The sequence below is a fragment of the Colossoma macropomum genome, unplaced genomic scaffold, assembly GCF_904425465.1.
Source record: "Colossoma macropomum unplaced genomic scaffold, Colossoma_macropomum, whole genome shotgun sequence".
In the NCBI taxonomy this organism is placed as follows: Eukaryota; Metazoa; Chordata; class Actinopteri; order Characiformes; family Serrasalmidae; genus Colossoma; species Colossoma macropomum.
In genome coordinates this window covers 10613575-10633879 of record NW_023494807.1, presented here as the reverse complement: position 1 = coordinate 10633879, position 20305 = coordinate 10613575, and the positions used below count along the sequence as shown (strand labels likewise).

At 38.2% G+C, this 20305-nt stretch overlaps 1 protein-coding gene across 1 annotated transcript in view; it reads right to left on the bottom strand.

The window, feature by feature from the left end:
• Positions 1-20305, bottom strand: part of LOC118796936 (tyrosine-protein kinase receptor UFO) — a 72089-nt gene that overhangs the window by 12154 nt on the left and 39630 nt on the right. The window contains exons 8-16 of the mRNA XM_036556094.1: positions 17301-17440; positions 15735-15874; positions 15043-15071; positions 12735-12864; positions 11689-11780; positions 5345-5440; positions 3750-3827; positions 3551-3643; positions 609-730 (exon numbers count right to left, since the gene is read on the bottom strand). Coding sequence (XP_036411987.1) covers positions 609-730; positions 3551-3643; positions 3750-3827; positions 5345-5440; positions 11689-11780; positions 12735-12864; positions 15043-15071; positions 15735-15874; positions 17301-17440 — 920 coding nt within the window. The remainder of the gene's footprint in view (positions 1-608; positions 731-3550; positions 3644-3749; positions 3828-5344; positions 5441-11688; positions 11781-12734; positions 12865-15042; positions 15072-15734; positions 15875-17300; positions 17441-20305) is intronic.

Here is a 20305-nt window from a genome sequence, read left to right as displayed (position 1 = left end):
ATAGAGCGCAGAGGCTCACAGACAGATGAGATGTGGTAACAGATGGATTAGTTTGTGCATGAGTTGTTTTTGTTTGCATGTAAGACTCTTTTTAGGCTCTTCTCAGAGGCATCACGCTGCATTTGCCCTCAGTGTGTATGACGTGTTTTGTGGTGTGCAGGTGTATCTGCTTTGCTTGGGGCAAGTTCTTTTCTCTTTGTGCTTTTTGTGTTTTATATCTGTCCTTAACTACAATAATTGCACATGTACATATATATATATATATATAAATATATATATATATATATATATATATATATACAGTTTTTTCACTCTCAACTACACAACTGACACATTACATAATAATGTGTAGTAGATACTGAATAATTCATAGCAGACACTAAATCATTCATAGTAGATACTGAATAATTAATAGTAATACTAAATGTTAGTAGTACCGAAAATTCTGATACTGAACCCGTGCCAAACTCCCTATTAATATCCTTTCAGAAGAAACACTGATGTCTACAAACTCTTGGACATATTATATCATGTTATATTATGTTATATTATATTATATTATATTATATACAGGAGTGAGAATAAATACAGGCTGAATATAAACTCACTACAGGACAGTCTCCGAGTCGTGAGTAGAGCAGGTAGCTGTGCAGGTCTCCATGTTTCATGTAGGGCAGAATCACCACAGGAGACGGGTAACCTTCACTCTCTACTGTCTGCAGACACACTCCTGCAACACACACACACACACACACCGTCAGTATACGAGTGCGGATCAGCAAAGCAAGACTGGGGCAGGATTAGTTTTATACAGAGAGGTGAGGTACTGACAATATTACCCTGGGGCATCTGTACGTTTATGACCACACAGGATAAGAAATATGAGTATTAATAAAAGATGGGAGGGGCTACTCAATTTTCACATTGCCGTGACACCTAAAAGTTCAACTACTCGTGTCCAAATACTGATTTCAATCATAATTTATTTTATCAATTTCATTTTAGCGTCTTAAGTGAACGCAATTTCATTATCATGAGGATTCATAGCCAACAGTTAACATACCAACAGTCATAAAATCTAAATTTGCTGTCATTTTACATGTTTTAATGTTCAGACTCATACGCTTGAGAAAGGAGAATACATGTTGGCTTGATTTTGGCCACAGGGAAGATGAGTACACTGATGAGAAAAACCTCAAAAACTCCTTATCCGTAGAATACGATGGGGTACTTCCCGACATGGTAATTCACATGGAATTAATGTAAAGATGTTAATGTTATCTCTACAGTCTCTTTTACGTCACAGGATTAATACAGGGAGATTCACTCGAAAGAGGCCCCGAATATTCTGTAATAACTCTCTCTAGGATGAAGCAATCTGAACGAAACAATGTGCAATGAGCTCCTTAGTATATGGAGCTTTGAACAAGCTGGGATGCCCCTGCGTCGGAGCGATGAGGCAGGTGCCGGACAGTCGTCGCAACATTTAACCTCTGTTTGCAACTTCTGGGTGCATAATCCCGTACCCCTTCACTCAGTCACTCGACTTCTCATCAGGATGGTGGTGTACAGTATACAGTATGCAAGGAGCATGGCAGAAATTGAGTCCTTCTTCGGCAACAGGGTAAATTCAAAGGGGCTTTGGCCACCACAGTCGGCGGATCTGACACCACCAGACTTCTTCCTTTGGGGTACGCTCAAAAGAAAAGTCTCGCACTGTGGAAGATTTGAAGGAAAACATCCAACGTGAAATTGCTGCTATTCCCCCCGATATACTTGCCGATACATTCAGGAGTGCTGCGTCGAAATGTGTCTGGCAGAAAAGATCACTTCCAGCATCGCATGTAATTAAATCGATTACACATACATCAAGGTATGTAGTGTATTTTTGTGGTTCAAATTGCTTCATCCTAAAGGGAGATACAACAGAATATTCTGGGCCTCTTTCGAGTGAATAATAATATAATCTAGAGTTATTTCTAAGATTAGTTTTATAGCACTGGTATCTTTACTAATGCAGGAATGTGTCAAAATGAAAGACATGGCTGATTTAAATGGCACTAAAATTGCTCTGAATACACAGTAATGCTTTTAAATGACTCCACCTCCCCCTGGACGACTAACACCATCCCAGTATTACTTAAGGTAGCCATCATTCTCACACACACAGGGTCCAAACCGCATTACCGGTGACAACTTCCTGTGTTTTTGGCAGCAATTTTTGCCACATAATACTCCTCTAACTCCTCTAACTCATCCAAAAAGAGAGTTAGATCTCCTTTCACAAAACTCCGGAACGTTCAGATACACAGCACCACACATGTTTACCGAATGCTTCCGCAGAACTAACCACAGCTATTCTGGCAAAACTATAACCGCTAACAGGAAGGCCTTTAGACTTGGACTCAGATGAGGCTCCCTCATAAAGGATTTTACAGAGATGGGCAGAGTGGCCTTTCTGCAGGAACAGCATTATTACTGCACTGGAGCAAAAAGCTAAAATATATGTATATGTGTATGAATATGTATATGAATATGTGTATGTATATGTATATGTGTATGTATATGCATATGTGTATGTATATGTGTGTGTATGTATATGTGTATGTATATGAATATGCGTATGCATGTGTATGTATATGTATATGAATATGTGTATGCATGTGTATGTATATGTATATGAATATGTGTATGCATATGTGTATGTATATGTATAAATGCTGACTTAGTAACTTCCTAATGCTAACATTCTAACTATTATTTTTAATAATATTATTATTTTTTTTCATTTACACATGCTAAAGCAACTTTATTAATGATAACACATTAGCTTTATTCATGATAACTTATTAGCTTTACTGATACCAACATGTTTACTTTATTACTGCTAACTTATAACCTTATTAATGCTAATTTATTAGCCATTTTTTGCTAGCATTTTAACTATTATTTCTAACATTAACTTTACATAGGCCAAACTAACTTTATTAATGCTAAGACATTAGCTTTATTAATGCTAACTTATTAGCTTTATCAATGACAACATATTCACTTATTAATGCTAACATGTTAACAATTTTTTTCTAATTTATTAACTTTACACATTGGCTTTACTGAATGCTAACATATTAGCTTTATTCATGCCAACATATTAACTTTATTATTCAGAACTTATTAACTTTACAAATGCTAAATTAACTTTACAAATGCTAAATTAACTTTATTAATGCTAAATCATTAGCTTTATTAATGTCAACATATTACCTTTACTATTGCTAACTTATTAACTATATTACATGGTAACTTTATTGACACTACCTTCTTAACTTTATTAACGCCTAATAACTAATTACTACTTATATATCAACTAATATCATGATAATTAAAACACATTGTGATATTGAATGTTTTCAGTATGGAATCCTCACAAATACACTTAAGTAGATGTAAAAGTATTGCCAACTGAAAATGCTACTGAAGACATACATGCATGAAAAAGTTATAGTGTAACTGAGTGATGAGAACTTCTGTGGTGATCTGCTGGTTTTACCTAGTAGCCTCATGACGTTCTGGTGGTCAAACTCCTTCATGCATGCTGCCTCTCTGAGAAAGTCCTCCATCTCAGTGCGGGTGCAGATAGCAACTGAATACACAACACAGAGAAGATGAGTCTAATAGCACCGTGTAACTGAGACGCGAGTAGAGACAGCAGTGCGGATGTTTACATGTCCAGTCCCGCGTTGACTTACTCTTCATTGTCTTTACGGCCACTTTAAGAACGGAATCCTCCTGAGTCAGCAGGCCTTCCATAACAGAGCCGAACTCGCCTGCAGACATTCACACACAGCATCACAGACCTGACTTACGCTTTAGTGGAATCAGAAAACACTGAACAACAATCACTTTATCATCCTAATTACAATGAATGACTTGTTGAGAGCTGATTTGTGGAAGGCGTGGCCTCGTTAATGCCTCAATTAAGTCAATCTGATGTGTTATACTGAGGTGGGCGGGGCTTTTTGACACACTGTTAGTGCCAGAGCATCGCTATAAACCCAGGGGCCGTATTACAGAAACATTCTATTTTTATAAGATATACGATTTTTTACAAATTCATATTACAGAAGCAAATCTGATCTTAATTTGAGAGTTTTATCTTATCTTATAGCACCTTATCTCAAGTTAGGAAATCTTAACCTACTTGATCAAAGTCAGCTGTCAACTGTTATGTCTGTTGCCTAGCAACTGATGATCTGCACACAGCTGAAATGTAAACATGCAGTCAAAATAATCAAGTTGGTTATCCTTACAGCTAACGTTAGCTACTGTTTCTGGTGTAAAAGAGGTCAAACAGAACTAAAGTGTGATAAACTGTAAGTAGTGAATACTGTGAGAGCGCCCCCTGCTGTTTATCAGAGCGTCACCGCTCCCCAGTTTCAGTCTCCATTTCCCAAATGCTTTAGCTGAGCGCGCTAATGTTACTCCTCCTAATAAACAGACACACGTTCAGCTCCGTCTCCTCATTATTCACCACCATCACTGTAATATTTCATCATCAACATTAACACACGAAGGTAATCAGAGGGACGGTGGAGATCGAGTCTGCAGCGTCTGAGATTTTTAAAACGCAGAGTTAGAAAAGAAAAACATCTCACAGTGAAAGCAGCGTTTTACAGTAGAAATAAATGGAGCTCATTATGCTGGTAGTGAACTATGCTGCCTGACAAAGCAGCATAAAAACCATAGAAACAGACCTTAAACAGAAGTTAGGACCCTGTTGGGGTTTATCCTAAAGTTAGGACAGTATTTAGGAGGTTTAGTCTAGTTAGGATATTTGTGTGATTCTGTTTTCTTATCTGGAGTTAATGATGAGATTAGGAACTCAGGAACTGTTATTCTGTAATAGCTAAGTAGCTGAAGTCGTCATGGAGACTAAACAGAGCTGAGTTCAGAGTTAGGATGTTTCTGTAATACGGCTCCTGGTGTAACAAATCAGCTAAGTAAAAGTTGCACTTTATTTGGTTTCTTTCTGTTTGAAAGTGCATCATATTCTTTGTTTACAGTCAAAACGTTTAACACACCTGATTATATGTATGACATATATATATATATATATATATATATATATATATATATATATATATATATAAATAACAGTGAGGTTTATGACTACATGTCTTTTTAACTGTGAGTAGTATTCAATTTGAATATGTGTGAACATTTGAATTATTCTAATGACTATGAAATGCTTGTTAACAGCTAATTATTAGAGATTAATAGAACGTGTCTCCTCCTCCATTTATAGAATGTGTCTCCTCCAAAATGCTGTGCGTCCCACACTCACCCTCTCCGAGAGTCTTTCCCAGGGTTAGTTTGTGTCTGTCCACCATCACATCCTGAAGCTTCTGCTTGAGCTCGTCGCTGATACCCAGAGAGTTCACTGAGGAGAAAAGCAAAGTTTTATTTAAGTACTATAGTTAAATAATTTACTCATCAAAGCTATGAAATCTAACATGATCAGTCAGTAATCCTTTTGACATTTTTGGCCCTTTTTACTGATTAAAAATCGGCCTCCAGCGTAGGTGAGTTCATGTCCATGTTGGTCAGGAAAATGGATCAGTGTGTGGAATCAGAGCTTTCTGTGAGTTACAGTGTTTCCTATCACTGTATCAAAGAAGCTGCTGCCTTTATTGTTAGATACACTGCGATAGTTTCCAAGTGAACATGCACGCATATTCACGTTGCTATGAGCATGCAACCCCCCCACCTCCCCCTCACCACCTTTCACTGCTTGCATATTTTATTTACCATCAGAAACCATCAGTGAACCTACAAGAGCGTTTATATAAAATGTTGATGATGGTAAAATGCTCTGCATGTGTCCCTCCACCATAAATGGATTTTAAGAACACATTTTAAAATCTTTAAAACCCAAAATCCTCTCAAAGCTATTGAAAAAGAACATCATCAGGCAGTGAATTCATAACCATTTCATGTAGTAACTTTCTGTGAAGGAGCTTTTAGAGGTGGACGTCTGGTTCCTATCACCACCACTGTGAACAATCCTGACTCGGTAAGTTTCTCTAAACTGAACAATTACTCTGAATGACTTTGTTTACGTCTTCAACATTTAATTAGGCAGAAATTTAGAAAAATCAATGGAATTGTTACAAGCTGCTGTCATGTTGCAATGGAATAATGTTCCATACATTGAGTTATAAACAATAATCATGCAGAAACCTGCTGTCTGATTGGGTTGGCTGGATCAATTTGCATATATTTTTTGTCAAGTCAATATACTGTTGCGATGCCCGGTACAATGCTTCCCACAGAAATCGGACGAGGATCCGCTGTGGTGTGTTGCCATGCTGGACCAAAATAAACGCAACGTAACTCTAATTTTACTGGCAGACATTATGACAAATTTAAACATCAGTCAGATTTAGTTGCGTAGCATGTTGGAAGATGTCCACTGTTACAGTATGAAAACATCTCCAGCCAGTTCCTGATTAGAACATTGAGCACAGGCAACATCTGAGTGAAGAAATCCCTCTAAAGCTTATCTCCAGTCCTGCTGCATGAGTAATAGGCAGTGGAAAAGACTGTGCTCTCGCTACAAACATTCCCAGAGGAAAAAGAAGTGGAGGGGACGTGACGGCCAGGGAGTCCAGCCAGATCATGATTAAAACCCCCTTAACTCCCAGCCTGAACAACCAAGCAAAATAAAACAATGACTTGATCTATGCAGGAACTCTATGATTTCATTTCTTCCCCCTCCATCTCTCTCTGCTAACCCATGATATCATCCATCATTCGAGTGCTTCGCACTAAAGGAAGAGTGGTCAAAGGACTAGAGCCAGTCCACCACCCCTTTATCTGAGACTGTTTTTATTCCAGCAATACAATTCGTGACCTGGGTCAAATATGCATGAAGGTATTTTAATAGTCAAGATTTTGGAAAAGCTAAAGTTTGCCAAAGGGAAACTGGGCCAATCATTCATTCGTATGTTCTGAATAAAAAGCAAATAAAAGGTTGGAAATACTATGAGGAACATATTTTACTGTCTGCTGCTGTTTAACAATGACTGTTAGCAAGAAATAAAATAATGCCCTAGTAGATATAAACATATCAAGTGAGCTTAGAAATGTGGTATAAATGTGTTTTTATGGTTCTTGTTTCCTCTGAACTTGTTCGTTGAGTAACTGTGATCTTTCAGTAACAAGCATACATAATGTGAAAAGTCAATCAAATAAAAGAACGACTAGTGTACAGTAACTATTAACTGCATAGTGAGCAGATGACTGGACATCAGCCCATTATGTCAACATTTATCTAGCTTCTCAAAGTCAACTTACTGTTCTTTGTTTATCATTCTACACTTTTTTCTGTTTTCAATCCAAAAACTTTTCAAGACTGTAGCGTCTATGTAGGAATAATGTGCTTATGCTTCTGGGGTTGATTGCGTGAACAGTTTTCGTACAGTGTTCATTGAAACACAAGTGTTTTTTCCTGCAGGAAAAAGGCTGAGAAATTTCTAATCTCCTATCAATTTCTAATTTCCTATCAACATCTTAGCAACCACCTGGGATACCTTAGCAATGGCCTGTCAACATCTTAGCAACCACCTGGGATAACATAGCAACACCTTAGCAACCACCTGGGATAAGATAGCAATGGCCTATCAACATCTTAGCAACCACATGGGATAACAAAGCAACAGCCTAGCAACACCTTATCAACCACCTGGGATACCATAGAAATGGCAAAGCCATACTTTAGCAACCACCTGGGATAACAAAGCAAACACCTTAGCAGCCATCTGGGATTCCATTAGCAATGGCCTATCAACATTTTAGCAACCACCTGGGACAGCCTAGCAACACCTTAGCAACCACCTGGAATTTCAAAACAACAGCTTTGTCAAAACTTAAAGTTCAAACTTCCCCTTCTAGTTATGTTTTATTCATTATTCATTCAATTTACTTGGTGTAAATTGTGTATCGAGATGTTGTGTTGTTGCCAAATCGTCTAGCCTTAAAAACTCAGATCAGAATCTCTGCTGACATCAAATTACATTCTTACAAACCTGATTTATGCAAAAGTAATGCGAGGTAGATAGAAAGTTTTCTGCTGTCAATCAGAAGCTTCTCTCTGCCTTGCACAGGTAGTTTTATAGCAAAGGAAAAAACAAAGTACTCATCAGACTGACGGTTATATTGTTCGTTCATCCTTCATGCACTCAGCTGCTAAAGTTGAGAACAACTTGTTTACAAACAAGCTAAAACATGTTAATCTGCCATGAACGAGGCCCCCGGCACATAATTCATCTTCTCTCCTGAGAGAGTCTGAAGGCAGAGGGAGGCTGTAATGCTGTCCTGGTGTGCATCTGGTGTTCCTGCAGCTGTGAGCTCACCAGCAGCCTAATGGCCCAAACACAAGTATGCGCTCAGTCCTAAAACATGTTGTCACATGTTACTATGACCGTTTCACACCCTGAGAGCAACAGAACAGTCTTACTGCAAAGAGGTCCTTACATATACAGCACTGTGCACAACTCAGAGAGCACCTTCCTTTATTTATTTAATTTCCAGTCAAAGTGGTCATTCAGTACTGCAAGCTTCAGGAGAAAAGCAGAGAACATACATTTAACATCATATTTCAGTGTCCATTCTTTACAGCTTCCATTATTTCTTCAGTTCCTCAAAGAATCTGCAGACACACCTCCAAAGTTCAGTCTTAGAAGCTGGTTGATCATTTTCTGAAGTAATCAAACACATTCAGTGGCGTTGAGGTCTGGACTCTGGGGTGGTCAGTCCATCGTTCAGCTTCTTTGTTTGGTGTGTCCGTCTCCTTTTCTCAGCGAGGTTCTTCTTGATCAGCTACACATCCTTTCAGACCCATAGCTCTGAGTCGTCTTCTCACAGTGGAAGGATGGACAGAAACACCTGTGGATGTCTTCAGATCTGAAGCAGCTTGATTTTTTCTACTCTCTCTCAAAGATGAATGCTTTAAGTGCTGTTTATCTGATGGGGGCAGTTTTGGGGTCTACCAGGTCTTCCAGGTGGTCATTAGGAGCCCCATTTTCTCTGTAGCGTTTAGTCACTTTTTGGAAACTCCTGTTGTTCACTTATTTTCTTCTTTTAATGAAATTTGACTGGAAATGTAATAAATAAAGGCTGGTTTGCAGAGTACTGTATAATGCATATAACGCATAATATTACTACATTTTATATATGTACATGTATATATATATGAGACCTTAGGTACGAACCCACATCAGGTATAGAAACAAACCTGCGCTTGTAAGTGCATGGCTGAGTGTGCATTAACAGTGCAAACGGGTTAAAACTCTCTTCATCTCTTCATTCAGTCCTGTTTTCTCTTTTTGCTCATGTCTATTGTCGTAGCCACTTTGTGGTGTTTTTGTTTTCCATCTTGTCTCTTATTATCTGTCACTTTGTCACACAGGCAAGCCGGGACACGTCAGAGAGCGCAACACAACGAACACAACAAGAGAACCGTCTGAACTGGAGAACCCACTGAGCTGAAATGTGATGCCGACTTTTGCGTGTGCTCTTATGTCCTTTCAGTGCTTTACTTAGAAAGAAATAACAAGTTCTTTCGAAAGAAACATTTGAGCTGAAAATGGTCAAAAGTTTCTGCCTTTTTGGCTGAGAAAAAAAAAAAAGGTAGAAAATTCAGGCAGAGAAAATGCAAAACATTAAAGTGCCCAAATCCAACATGTAACAAACTATTTAAATGATAAGAAAAAAAGAATAAACAGTGATTAAATATGCTGTTTGTTTACTTTGATCTCACATATTTAAGCAGCAGGTTAACATCCACATGCAATTTCTGCACTGTTTCTATGCGGAACATTAGACATTTCAAATTAATTGTTTGCTCCACCTTTTACCCTGTTTTTGTACTATAATACTTTATACTAACAATGTTTACTATCCGGTGTCGACCAGAGGAGGATGGGTTCCCCTTCTGAGTCTTGGTTCCTCTCAAGGTTTCTTCCTGTTTCTCTAGGGAGTTTTTCCTTGCCACTGTCGCCACTGGCTTGCTCATGGGGGCTTGGACCTGGATTTCTTTTCTTTTTGTAATGCTCATTACCTTGTAAAGCTTTCACAACAAACCAAAAAAAACACCTTTGACTTTTCATTACGGTACATCGCTACCAACCACAGTGAACATCATTTACCTTTGAGCAGCACTTGGAAAGAGCTGCCTTAAAATAAACCTTTTAAGAGTAAAAATCTCATTATTTCATGTAGTAACTTTCTGTGAGGGAGCTTTTAGAGGTGGACGTCTGGTTCCTATCACCACCACTGTGAACAATTCTGACTCTGTAAGTTTATCTAGAACTGAGTGTTTCATACCAAACCACTCTGAACGACTCTGTTTACAGCTTAATGATATGATACGATCTGTGATGAACATCATATCAAACATAACTCAAAGATTAACATTCGTGAACAAACTTTTAGTTGGATTCACAAAGTCACTGCTATGGAATCCCAGGTGGCTGCTAAGGTGTTGCTGGGCCATTGCTATAGAATCCCAGGTGGCTGCTAAGGTGTTGCTAGCCCATTGCTAGGTGGTTGCTAGGCCATCGCTACGGGTCATTGATAAGTTCCACTAAAATGGGGTATTCAACATCAAACCCCTCTGAATGACTGTGTTTACGTCTTAACTACTTAATTAAGCAGAAATTTTGAAAAAAACAGCAGAATTCCCCATAACAATTTAGTATGCTTACTGCTTCTCCTGTAAATTTATCCCTTTGGAGATGTGAGATGTTGTTAGAACTGTGATGACATCATGACAGAACTGCACTGGAGTATAACGGCCATCGTAACATGACTAACAAACTTGTTTTCTTTCTGCTCTAACAGCTTAGATGCCAAAGCTGTGATGCTAAACTTGAGTCTTTGAAAAAACATTCCCATTAAGAGGAAACAATACACCCTGAGAACAAGGTGCAGGGAGTCACGCTGAGATTGACAGGCCTGTAAGGTGTATATGTGGCTTGAGGCACTTCCATTTAGGTGTCAGCAGCCTGTGTGAGCTGGTACACGGAACAATCTTTCATTTTTAAGGATGAAAGAACATGTTTGGGCAGGCTGAGAGATTTCCATCACCCTTCTTGGGTTCAGGCAGAGTACATAGAGAGAAACAGACTCAACATAATACGTCAGCACATGGAAAAGTTGCTGTTTAACGCTGATCTGAGATGGTCAGGATATACAACACGACCAACAGTATCCAGACAGCCCTTCTAAAGAGTGAGTCCAGCTACTTTACGGTCACCCATTGCTGACATAGCTTGTATAATCTCAATAGCAAAGCACTGACCAATAGGAGCAGCCAAACATGAGCATGCCTAATGCCAAGCATGGGCTAGAGGGGTATAAAGCCCCCAGCACTGGGCTGTGGAGCAGTGGAACTGTGTTCTCTGGAGTGATGGAGCTCCATCCACTACCTTTGGGATGAGCTGGAGTGATCCAGAACTGACCATCCAACATCAGTACCTGACCTCACTAATGCTCAATCAAATCAGAGGCTGTTACTGCAGCAAAGTGAGTCAAACTCCCTATTAACATCTTCAATAATCATCTTCTGCAATCTTTGATGCATGATCATTTGTTTTATCGTAAAGTGTACGTTGAGGAGAAACTCACGTGTGGCTTCGGTGGTGCGGCGGCTGTAGGTGCGACGAGCTCGATACCTCACCACCAGCTCCCCGCTCTCCATCATGGGCTCAAAAGCCTCACTGTAAACAAACAAACATATAAACACGCTTTTTTAAACAGTGGATAATTCAGTCTCAACTTTGTAGATGCTCATGATTACCGATGTTACATTTAAAGAGTTCGACTCAAACAAAAGAGGCTTCCAGAATGTGCCATTGCTACTGAAGTAACAGTTCTGGCAAAAAAATCTTAGGGCCACTGCATACCGGACACGCCACGTTATGCAAAATCCAAAAAATCAAAACGATTTTTTTTTAATGGAGGTACACACGCCGGCGCCAACTCTCTGTATTGACGAGCGCTGGTGCTCCATGACTCTAAACATGAATTTCTCAGCGCATCACAGCGTGCCATGCAGCATTTTACCATTACTACATTACATCAAAGCCATTTTAAGACCAGTAAAAGCCACAGTGGATCACATGTGGCTTGAAGTTTACAGAGAAATGCAGCCAGTCTTTCAGACAAACAGCAGAATGCTAATGGTAAGTAAGTGCGCATAATTAGGCCTGTTTAATTAGATTTAGTGCAGTGCAGTTTGTAAAATATTAAATAAAAATCACTGTAGTTGTATTGTTATTATGATTATGGTATTTTTTATCAGGGCACTACAGGTTCTATTTTGTCTGTTCCAACATATTAAATCTCAGAAAAACAGTGTATCATACAGGGTCAACCTGTGCATGCTGTGAGGCAAATGAGATGTTTTAGGCTTGCAGTTAGCACTACGCTAATTTGTGGGATATAAGCTTCCATTCCCTGCAAGCTACATTAGCCTCGTAGCTCCAGAGCTAAAACTAAAGAAGCAGACTTCAGACACCAAACACATTTTGGCCACTACGTTTTTGGAAAAGCAAATCAAAATCTAAACAGAAAACCAGTAAAAATACAGAACTAAACTGTGTCTGAGAGTTTTAAATGTATCCAGTAACAGTAGGGAGGAGCATTAAGGCGTTGGCCTCATCACTACCCACCCAAAGCGCGTCTCCTTCCGCCGCAGTTTGGCCACGTACACCGCCATCAGCACTGCCAGAGCGATGGCTACAGCTATGGCCATGACCACATACCACCAGTGCCAGGAGAACACTGGCAGAGAGGTGGGACCTGAGAGAGAGAGAGAGAGAGAGAGAGAGAGAGAGAGAGAGAGAGAGAGGCTAGATTAAAGAGGGAAAAGCACAGATTGCTGCTAAAAACAGAAAATCAATGTGACAGTAATGCTGAAGGCCTGAAAAAGAGAAAGCGTGTGTGTGTTTAAGGGAAGTTCAGACTGATGGTCACAGAGGCAAACAGGACAATGAACTCGGGAAAAAAACAGGGGTATAAACACACATGAAGAAAGTCATTCAACTGCAGCGACTGTAGAATTTTACAATAATTTCCAATCGATAATAATACTCAACAAAGTGCGCACTGTCTATAATCCATTGCTGCATATTTCAAACTGAAACATGGTGAAATTTCAGATTTCATGATACAATGAATCTTAATCTAATCAAATCGAATTAAACTGAATCAAATAGTGGTAAAATTTTAGATTTTATAACACATAGAATAATTTCCTTAAGAATCATAATCTAATTAAACTGAATCACAGTGAAATTTCAGATTTCATGATGAACTGAAACGTTTCCTAATGTATGATAATCAAACTGTGGTTTCTACAAAATTGTAGTCAAATGGAATCACACCATGGCGAAACCATGAAGAATCATATTCAAAATTAATTGAACTGTGAAACTTCAGATTTCCTGATACATAGAATCATTTCCTGAAGAATCGTAATCAAACAGAATCATATCACAATGAAACTTGAGGTCTCATGATAGAAAGAATCATTTTGTTGAGAATATTGAGAACTGAATCAAATCATAGTGAAATTTCAGATATCATAAAACATAGAATCATTTCCTCAAGAATTGTAGTTGAATTGAATCACGGTAAAATATCAGATTTCAGGCTGAACTGGATCATTTCCTATAGAATTGTCATCAAACAGAACTTTCAGATTTCATGACACAGAGAATCTTAATCAAATTGAATTGAATCAAATCAAATCAAATTGGGTGAAATTTCAAATTTCATAATACATACATTTCTTTAAGAATCATATTCTAATCAAACTGAATTGCAATAACATTTCAGATTTCATTATGAACTGAATCATTTCCTAAAGCATGATAATCATCATGTGGTTCCGAAATAATTGTAGTCAAATTGAATCACGTCATGATGAGACCATGAAGAAACATAATCGAAACAAATCAAACTGGTGAAATTTCAGATTTCTTGATACACTGAATCATTTCCTAAAGAATCGTAATCAAATTGAATCATAGTTTTATGATATAGAGAATCATTTTCCTGAGAATCGTAATCGAATCGAACTGAATCGAATCATGGTGAAATTTCAGATTTCATTAAACACAGAATCATTTCCTTACGAATCATAATTGAATCAAATCATGTTTAAATTTCAGATCTCATGCTGAACTGGATAATTTCCTAAAGATTCGTAATGAAACTGAACTGAATCAGGGTGAAATGTGAAACTTCATGAAGCAAAGAATCATTTTCTATTATTAACTCTGAAGCTGAAGGCGAACAGCAGATGTGTGTTTATACATGTTTGACAGCCGTGTTGTGGATGGTGATTAGCTCATAAATGACCTCAGTGTGCAGGTCCCTGCTTAATGCAGGGCGTGTCTCCTTAACCTAATGTCTTTAACTCTCTCTCTCTCTCTCTCTCTCTCTCTCTCTCTGTCTTTCTCTCTCTCTCTCTCTCCCTTCGCTCCAAATCCCTCCCTGTCTTCTGCCAAAAACCCAGCACTGTCCTGGTCTCTTTCCCTCTCCCTCTCTCCCTCTCCCTTTCCCTCTCTCCCTCTCCCTCTCTCCCTCTGTGTCTCTTTCCCCATCTCTCTTTCTCTGTCGTTGCCTCTCACTTGTCTGTTTCATCCTTTTCACAGGCAGACTAAGCTAACAGAGATGCTGCTGGTGATAAATATTTATGACTCGCCCTCCTCTGTTCACCCCCCCTCCTTCCTTCTTCCTCTTTGTTCCGTTCTTCTCTCTCTCTTTTCTCTCTCTTCCTCTTTTCACAGACATGTATAGGGAAGCATCCCCCAAGTTAGCAAGAAAGGAGAAGAAAATAAAAAAGAGAAGGAAAGTGCCACGGCCCGAGAAAACACATGAGATCATTTCCAGCAGTGTGTTTTTGTGTGTGTGTGTGTGTGTGTGTGTGTGAGAGAGAGAGAGAGAGAGAGAGAGAGAGAGAGAGAAACTCACCAACATATTTGAGCTCTCTGAATTCTGCAAGCAAAAAAGAAAGAAAGTTATTTTGTCATTGTTGTTGTTATGCAGACACAGTGCATAGTACATACTGGATAATCCATAGTAATTATGGAATAATTCATAGTAAATACTGAATAATTCATATTAGGGAATAAATAATTCATAGTAGCTACTAAATAATTCATAGTAGATACTGAATAATTCATAGTAGATACTGAATACGTTATAGAAGTTACTGAATAATTCATAGTAGATACTGAATAATTCATAGTAGACACTGTAGAATTCACAATAGATACTGAATAATTTATAGTAGATACTGAATAATTCACATAAGATACTAAATAATTCATAGTAGTTACTGAATAATTCATAGTAGATACTGAATAATTCACAATAGATACTGAATAATTTATAGTAGATACTGAATAATTCACAGTAGTTACTGAATAATTCACAATAGATACTGAATAATTCACAATAGGTTCTGAATAATTCATAGTAGATACTGAATAATTCACAATAGATACTGAATAATTTATAGTAGATACTGAATAATTCATAATAGATACTGAATAATTTATAGTAGATACTGAATAATTAATATTACACACGGAATTATTCATATTAGCTTCACTGGCTACATTCATTCCATCATTCTCTTTGCTCTTGTCTCGTACCTGCAGGGGACTAGAGAGAGCGTTTGGACGGGGGTCCAGGGTCCATGTCCTGCTCCTGTGTAAGCACACACCCTGAAGGAGATGTTTGATGAAGCATTGGACAGATTGACAAACACCTCAATGTCCATTCCAACGTCCAGCACAACCTGCGAGAGTGAAGTAACAAGACAAGGGCCTCTATCTGTCGGTTCAAACAGAAATTTTTACACTGAGCATTCACACTGCAGGTCAACAGCAGTTTGTATGGTCAGACTGTCGTCACATGTGTTTGTCATACCGACAATGTAGCCATGCTTAGGGCTGATGTCTATGAAGAAAATAGGATTTTAAATTAGTGTAAAGTGTAAAACATGAGTGTAAAAATGCTGATATCGATACACATCAGGGTTATTATACTTGTTACATTTTCATTAGTTTTTAGTTTGATTTCATTTTTCATTTTGGTTTCTGACTGCAGTTTAGTTTCAGTTTGTTTTTAGGGTGCGTTAGTAGTTTTAGTGTTTTCATTTTCTGAAATGTAATAGTTTAAGTTTATTTTTTTTCGTTTAAGTTTTAGTTTTTAGTATTATGATAAACGCTGTGATAGCGGGTCTTTGATAAGAGCAGAATAAAATTAACAGTAGACTGAACTCGGCTCGACTCCAGCTTTCCTTTTAAATCAAACACTTCTAAACTCTCATTCACACACTGAAAAAACTGAAACTAAAGCTTTTGCTAATTTCTCAGTAATTTATTAAGTTAGATTTGCTGTGGACGTCATAGTTTTGATTCAATTTTTGTGTTTTTTAAAACTGTCATTTTTATTTTTTACAGTTTACAGTTCAAAGTTTTTATTACAGTTAACGGCACATTTTCACTGCTACGCTCTTAAAAAAAGACGGTTCTTTAAGGGCTCTTTCATAAAGATAATGGTTCTATTTAGAACCATAAATACTCAAAGAACCCTTTGCATGATTACATGGTTCTTTGCCTGGTGAAATGGTTCTTCAGACTGGCAGATAAAGGTTTCTACATAGCAACAAAAAGCGTTCTTCAATTGTTACAATGTCAAGCTTGTGTACAACAGCAGAACGCATATTGTCTCTATATAGGACCCTTTTTAAAAAGGTTCTATATAAAACCATATACAACACATGCTCCATCAATCTGAAGAACATTTCACCATGCAAAGAACGCTTTAAGCATGCAAATGGCTCTTTGAGTGTTCATGGTTCTATATAGAGGCACTGTCTTTACTAAAGATCCCTCGAAAAACCACATTTGTCCTCTATATTTGGGTTCTGGTGTGAAAAGGTTTGAGAACCTCTGTTCTACAGGAAACTTCTGCTGGAGTACTCCATTGAAAGACCTCAGGAGTGATGAATGTGGTGGTCCCGAGTCTGAAATAGATTCTGAACGTCTCACAACACCATAAACACTGCAGATTAAATTCAGACGAATTTCCTGCTGAACTTACAGGAAGCTCAGTCACCGGGATGAGCAGCGATGAATAATTCAGAGTGACTAAGTTTAGGAAATCAGGTTCAGATGAGAATTGAGGAGCCTCACGTTTCTGCCTGTGAGCATGTTTACCTGCTCCATATTAGGTGTGCTGTACTCGATCCTGTAGCCCTGCAGTTCTCCATTAATCCTGCCCGCAGGTTCGGCCCACCTAATCAGCACCTCCGTCCCGTTCAGCACTGCGGTCAAGTTCACCGGTGCGCCATCTGGAACTAAATGCACACAAATCGATACATTAGAGCCACAATCATAACAGCATCTGGCCACTTTTGGCCATCATGAAATGTTCACATAGTGCAGAGGGCAACTGGTGTCTTTAAATGACAGTAAAGTGAACAAAAATAAAAATGTTTTCTTATGACGGAAACGATCAAAACCATGATAACAGAGTACGTAATGTTTTAAAGGCTTATCTAATCTCTCCCCGTCTGGATTCTTACACAATCTGCTGCTGTGGCTGAAAAAAAGACTTTCCTCAGTGGACAAAGTTAAACTCGTTAGACTCTAAAGGTCTTTATGTGACTCCACACTGCAGTTTCTCACTCTACACAACCTACACATTAACTTTATGAATAACTTTATGAATTATTCATAGAAGATACTGAATAATTCATAGTAGATAATGAATTATTCACAGTAGATACTGAATAATCCACAGTAAATACTGCATAATTCACAGTAGCTACTGAATAATTCGTAGTAGATGCTGAATAATTCATAGTAGATGCTGAATAATTCATGGTAGATACTGAATTATGCATAGTAGATACTGAATTATGCATAGCAGGTGCTGAACAATTCATAGTAGCTGCTGAATAATTCATAGTAGATGCTGAACAATTCATAGTGGATACTGAATAATTCACAGTAGAAACTGAATAATTCATACCAGATACTGAATAAGTCTTGATAATAACGTCCAGTTTTATTGACTAATCTATATATCAGCTGTCTCTACCACTGTGTGAGTTGTGAGCGGAAAAGAGATTCCTGACAGGAACTCCGCTAATATAACTAAGAGGATGGTCGGAGATGTTTTGACAGGCGCGAGGCTTCAGGGTGTGGATCTGTGCTCCAGCTGTGAGGACGTCGTGTCAGAATGCAGAGAATGCAGCTTTATTAGGGAAACAGGTCAGAGAGAAAAAGGGCAGCAGAGGGTGAATAAGAAAAGAGACACACTGATCAATTTTTAATACACTATCAGGACAGGAGGTCATACTTACACCCCTTACGTGTTACACCGATGCTTTATATTTACATAAGTACAAATATGTAATTATAATATGTATTTTATATCCAAAATGTAACTTTACAGGAGAGGGCAAAAAAGTTCTCAATGTTTAATGCAACTTAATGTATTGTTTCTATTGGTCCATATATTATGACATTTTTTTCCATGTTTTTCTTATATATCGCTGTTGTCAGAAGAAAACCTTGTATCTCCATTTTTGACGTTTTTCAGTTTTTGACATAATTTGAAAGGACTTCTTACCCTTTACATTGTGTGTAAATTTCATGATGAATGGACTAATAAAAATGACCCAAAATAAAGTCTGATTACATTGACTTACATTAAAAGTAAAGTTCTCCTGTAAAGTTACCATTCTGGAGATACGAGGTTTTCTTTTGACAGCAGTGACATATGTGCATGTATATGCATATGTGTGTAAATACCTGTATTTAATAATACAATGCTGTAAATGTATCATGGTATCATGTGTACATTGGTTCCATTGACTTACATTAAAAGCAAAGTAGGTTTTTTCCTTCTCCTGTAAAGTTATCATTTTGGCAATTTTGTTCTGACAACAGCGTTACATATATATATATATTATATATATATATATATACATATATATATCGCTATTGTTGGGAGAAAACTTTGTATATTTTTCTGACATAATTTGAAAATGCCTGTTGCTCCCTGTATTGTGTTTAAATTTCATGATGAATGGACCAAAAAAATGGACAAAAATGACATAAATGACAAAAAAGTCTGGTTCCATTGACTTACATTAAAAGTAAAGTATGTCTTTTCCTTCTCTAGTAAAGTTACCATTTTATCAATTTTATACATATATGTGTGTATAAATATGTATGTATATTTGTGTGTGTGTGTGTGTGTGCATAGTCTCACCCTCACCTTTAACCCAAAAGAAGTGTTTTTACCCTTTCAGTTTCAAAACAAAAAAAAAATCAAGTAGAAATAATTTTGTTGGGAGGTTTTTCTCTGTTTTTTCACCTGAAAACGTAAGAAAACAAACAAACCCACACCAGGTCCCCTCTTTCTGTCTGGTCTTACTCTCCTTTTCTTTTCTCTTACTTCGTGACCCCCCCCAAACCCCTTCCCCAACCCCCCGTTTCTGCTCCACAGCACGAGGAGAAAAACACGCTGGCAGCCAAACAGGCTGAGCTCAGAGAGGACAGAGCAGCGGGCTGGAAATAGCGCGAGCCCCCGAGTCCGTGAACCCTCTGAACGCTCCGATGAGGATTGTTTTCCTCTCACTGCAGCGCTGCCTTTCTTTCTCCGTCTCCCTCTCTCCGCCTCTCTCGCTGTTCTGTGTTCTGGCTGTTGTAACGTTCTACAGGTTCTGATGATGCTATCAGCCTGTTCTGGAGACTGATTGCTTCCACATGTGTCTCTGCTTAACAATAACAACACACGACCGGCCCCTTTACCAGCGACCCTCTCTGTCTCTCTCTACCTTCTCTTTACCTCTCTCTCTCTCTCTCTCTCTCTCTTCTGTTTACCTCTCTCTCTCTCTCTCTCTCTCTCTCTTTACCTTCTCTTTATCTCTCTCACTCACTATATTTCTCTCTCTCTCTTTATCTTTTCTTTATCTCTCTCTCACCCTTTCTCTCTCTTCTCCCTCTTTCCCCTCCCTCTTTCTTTCCTCCTATTCTCTCTCTCTCGCTCTTTCTTCCTTTTCTGTCTCTCTCTCCCTCTCTCTCTATCTCTCTGTCCATGTTCACCTGTCTATTTCTGATCTCCACTTGTTTTCCACTATGAGCCAAATAAAGAAAAGAGAAAAAGAGGATGACTAAAGCAGCTCAGCAGTACGCCAGCAGAGAAGAAG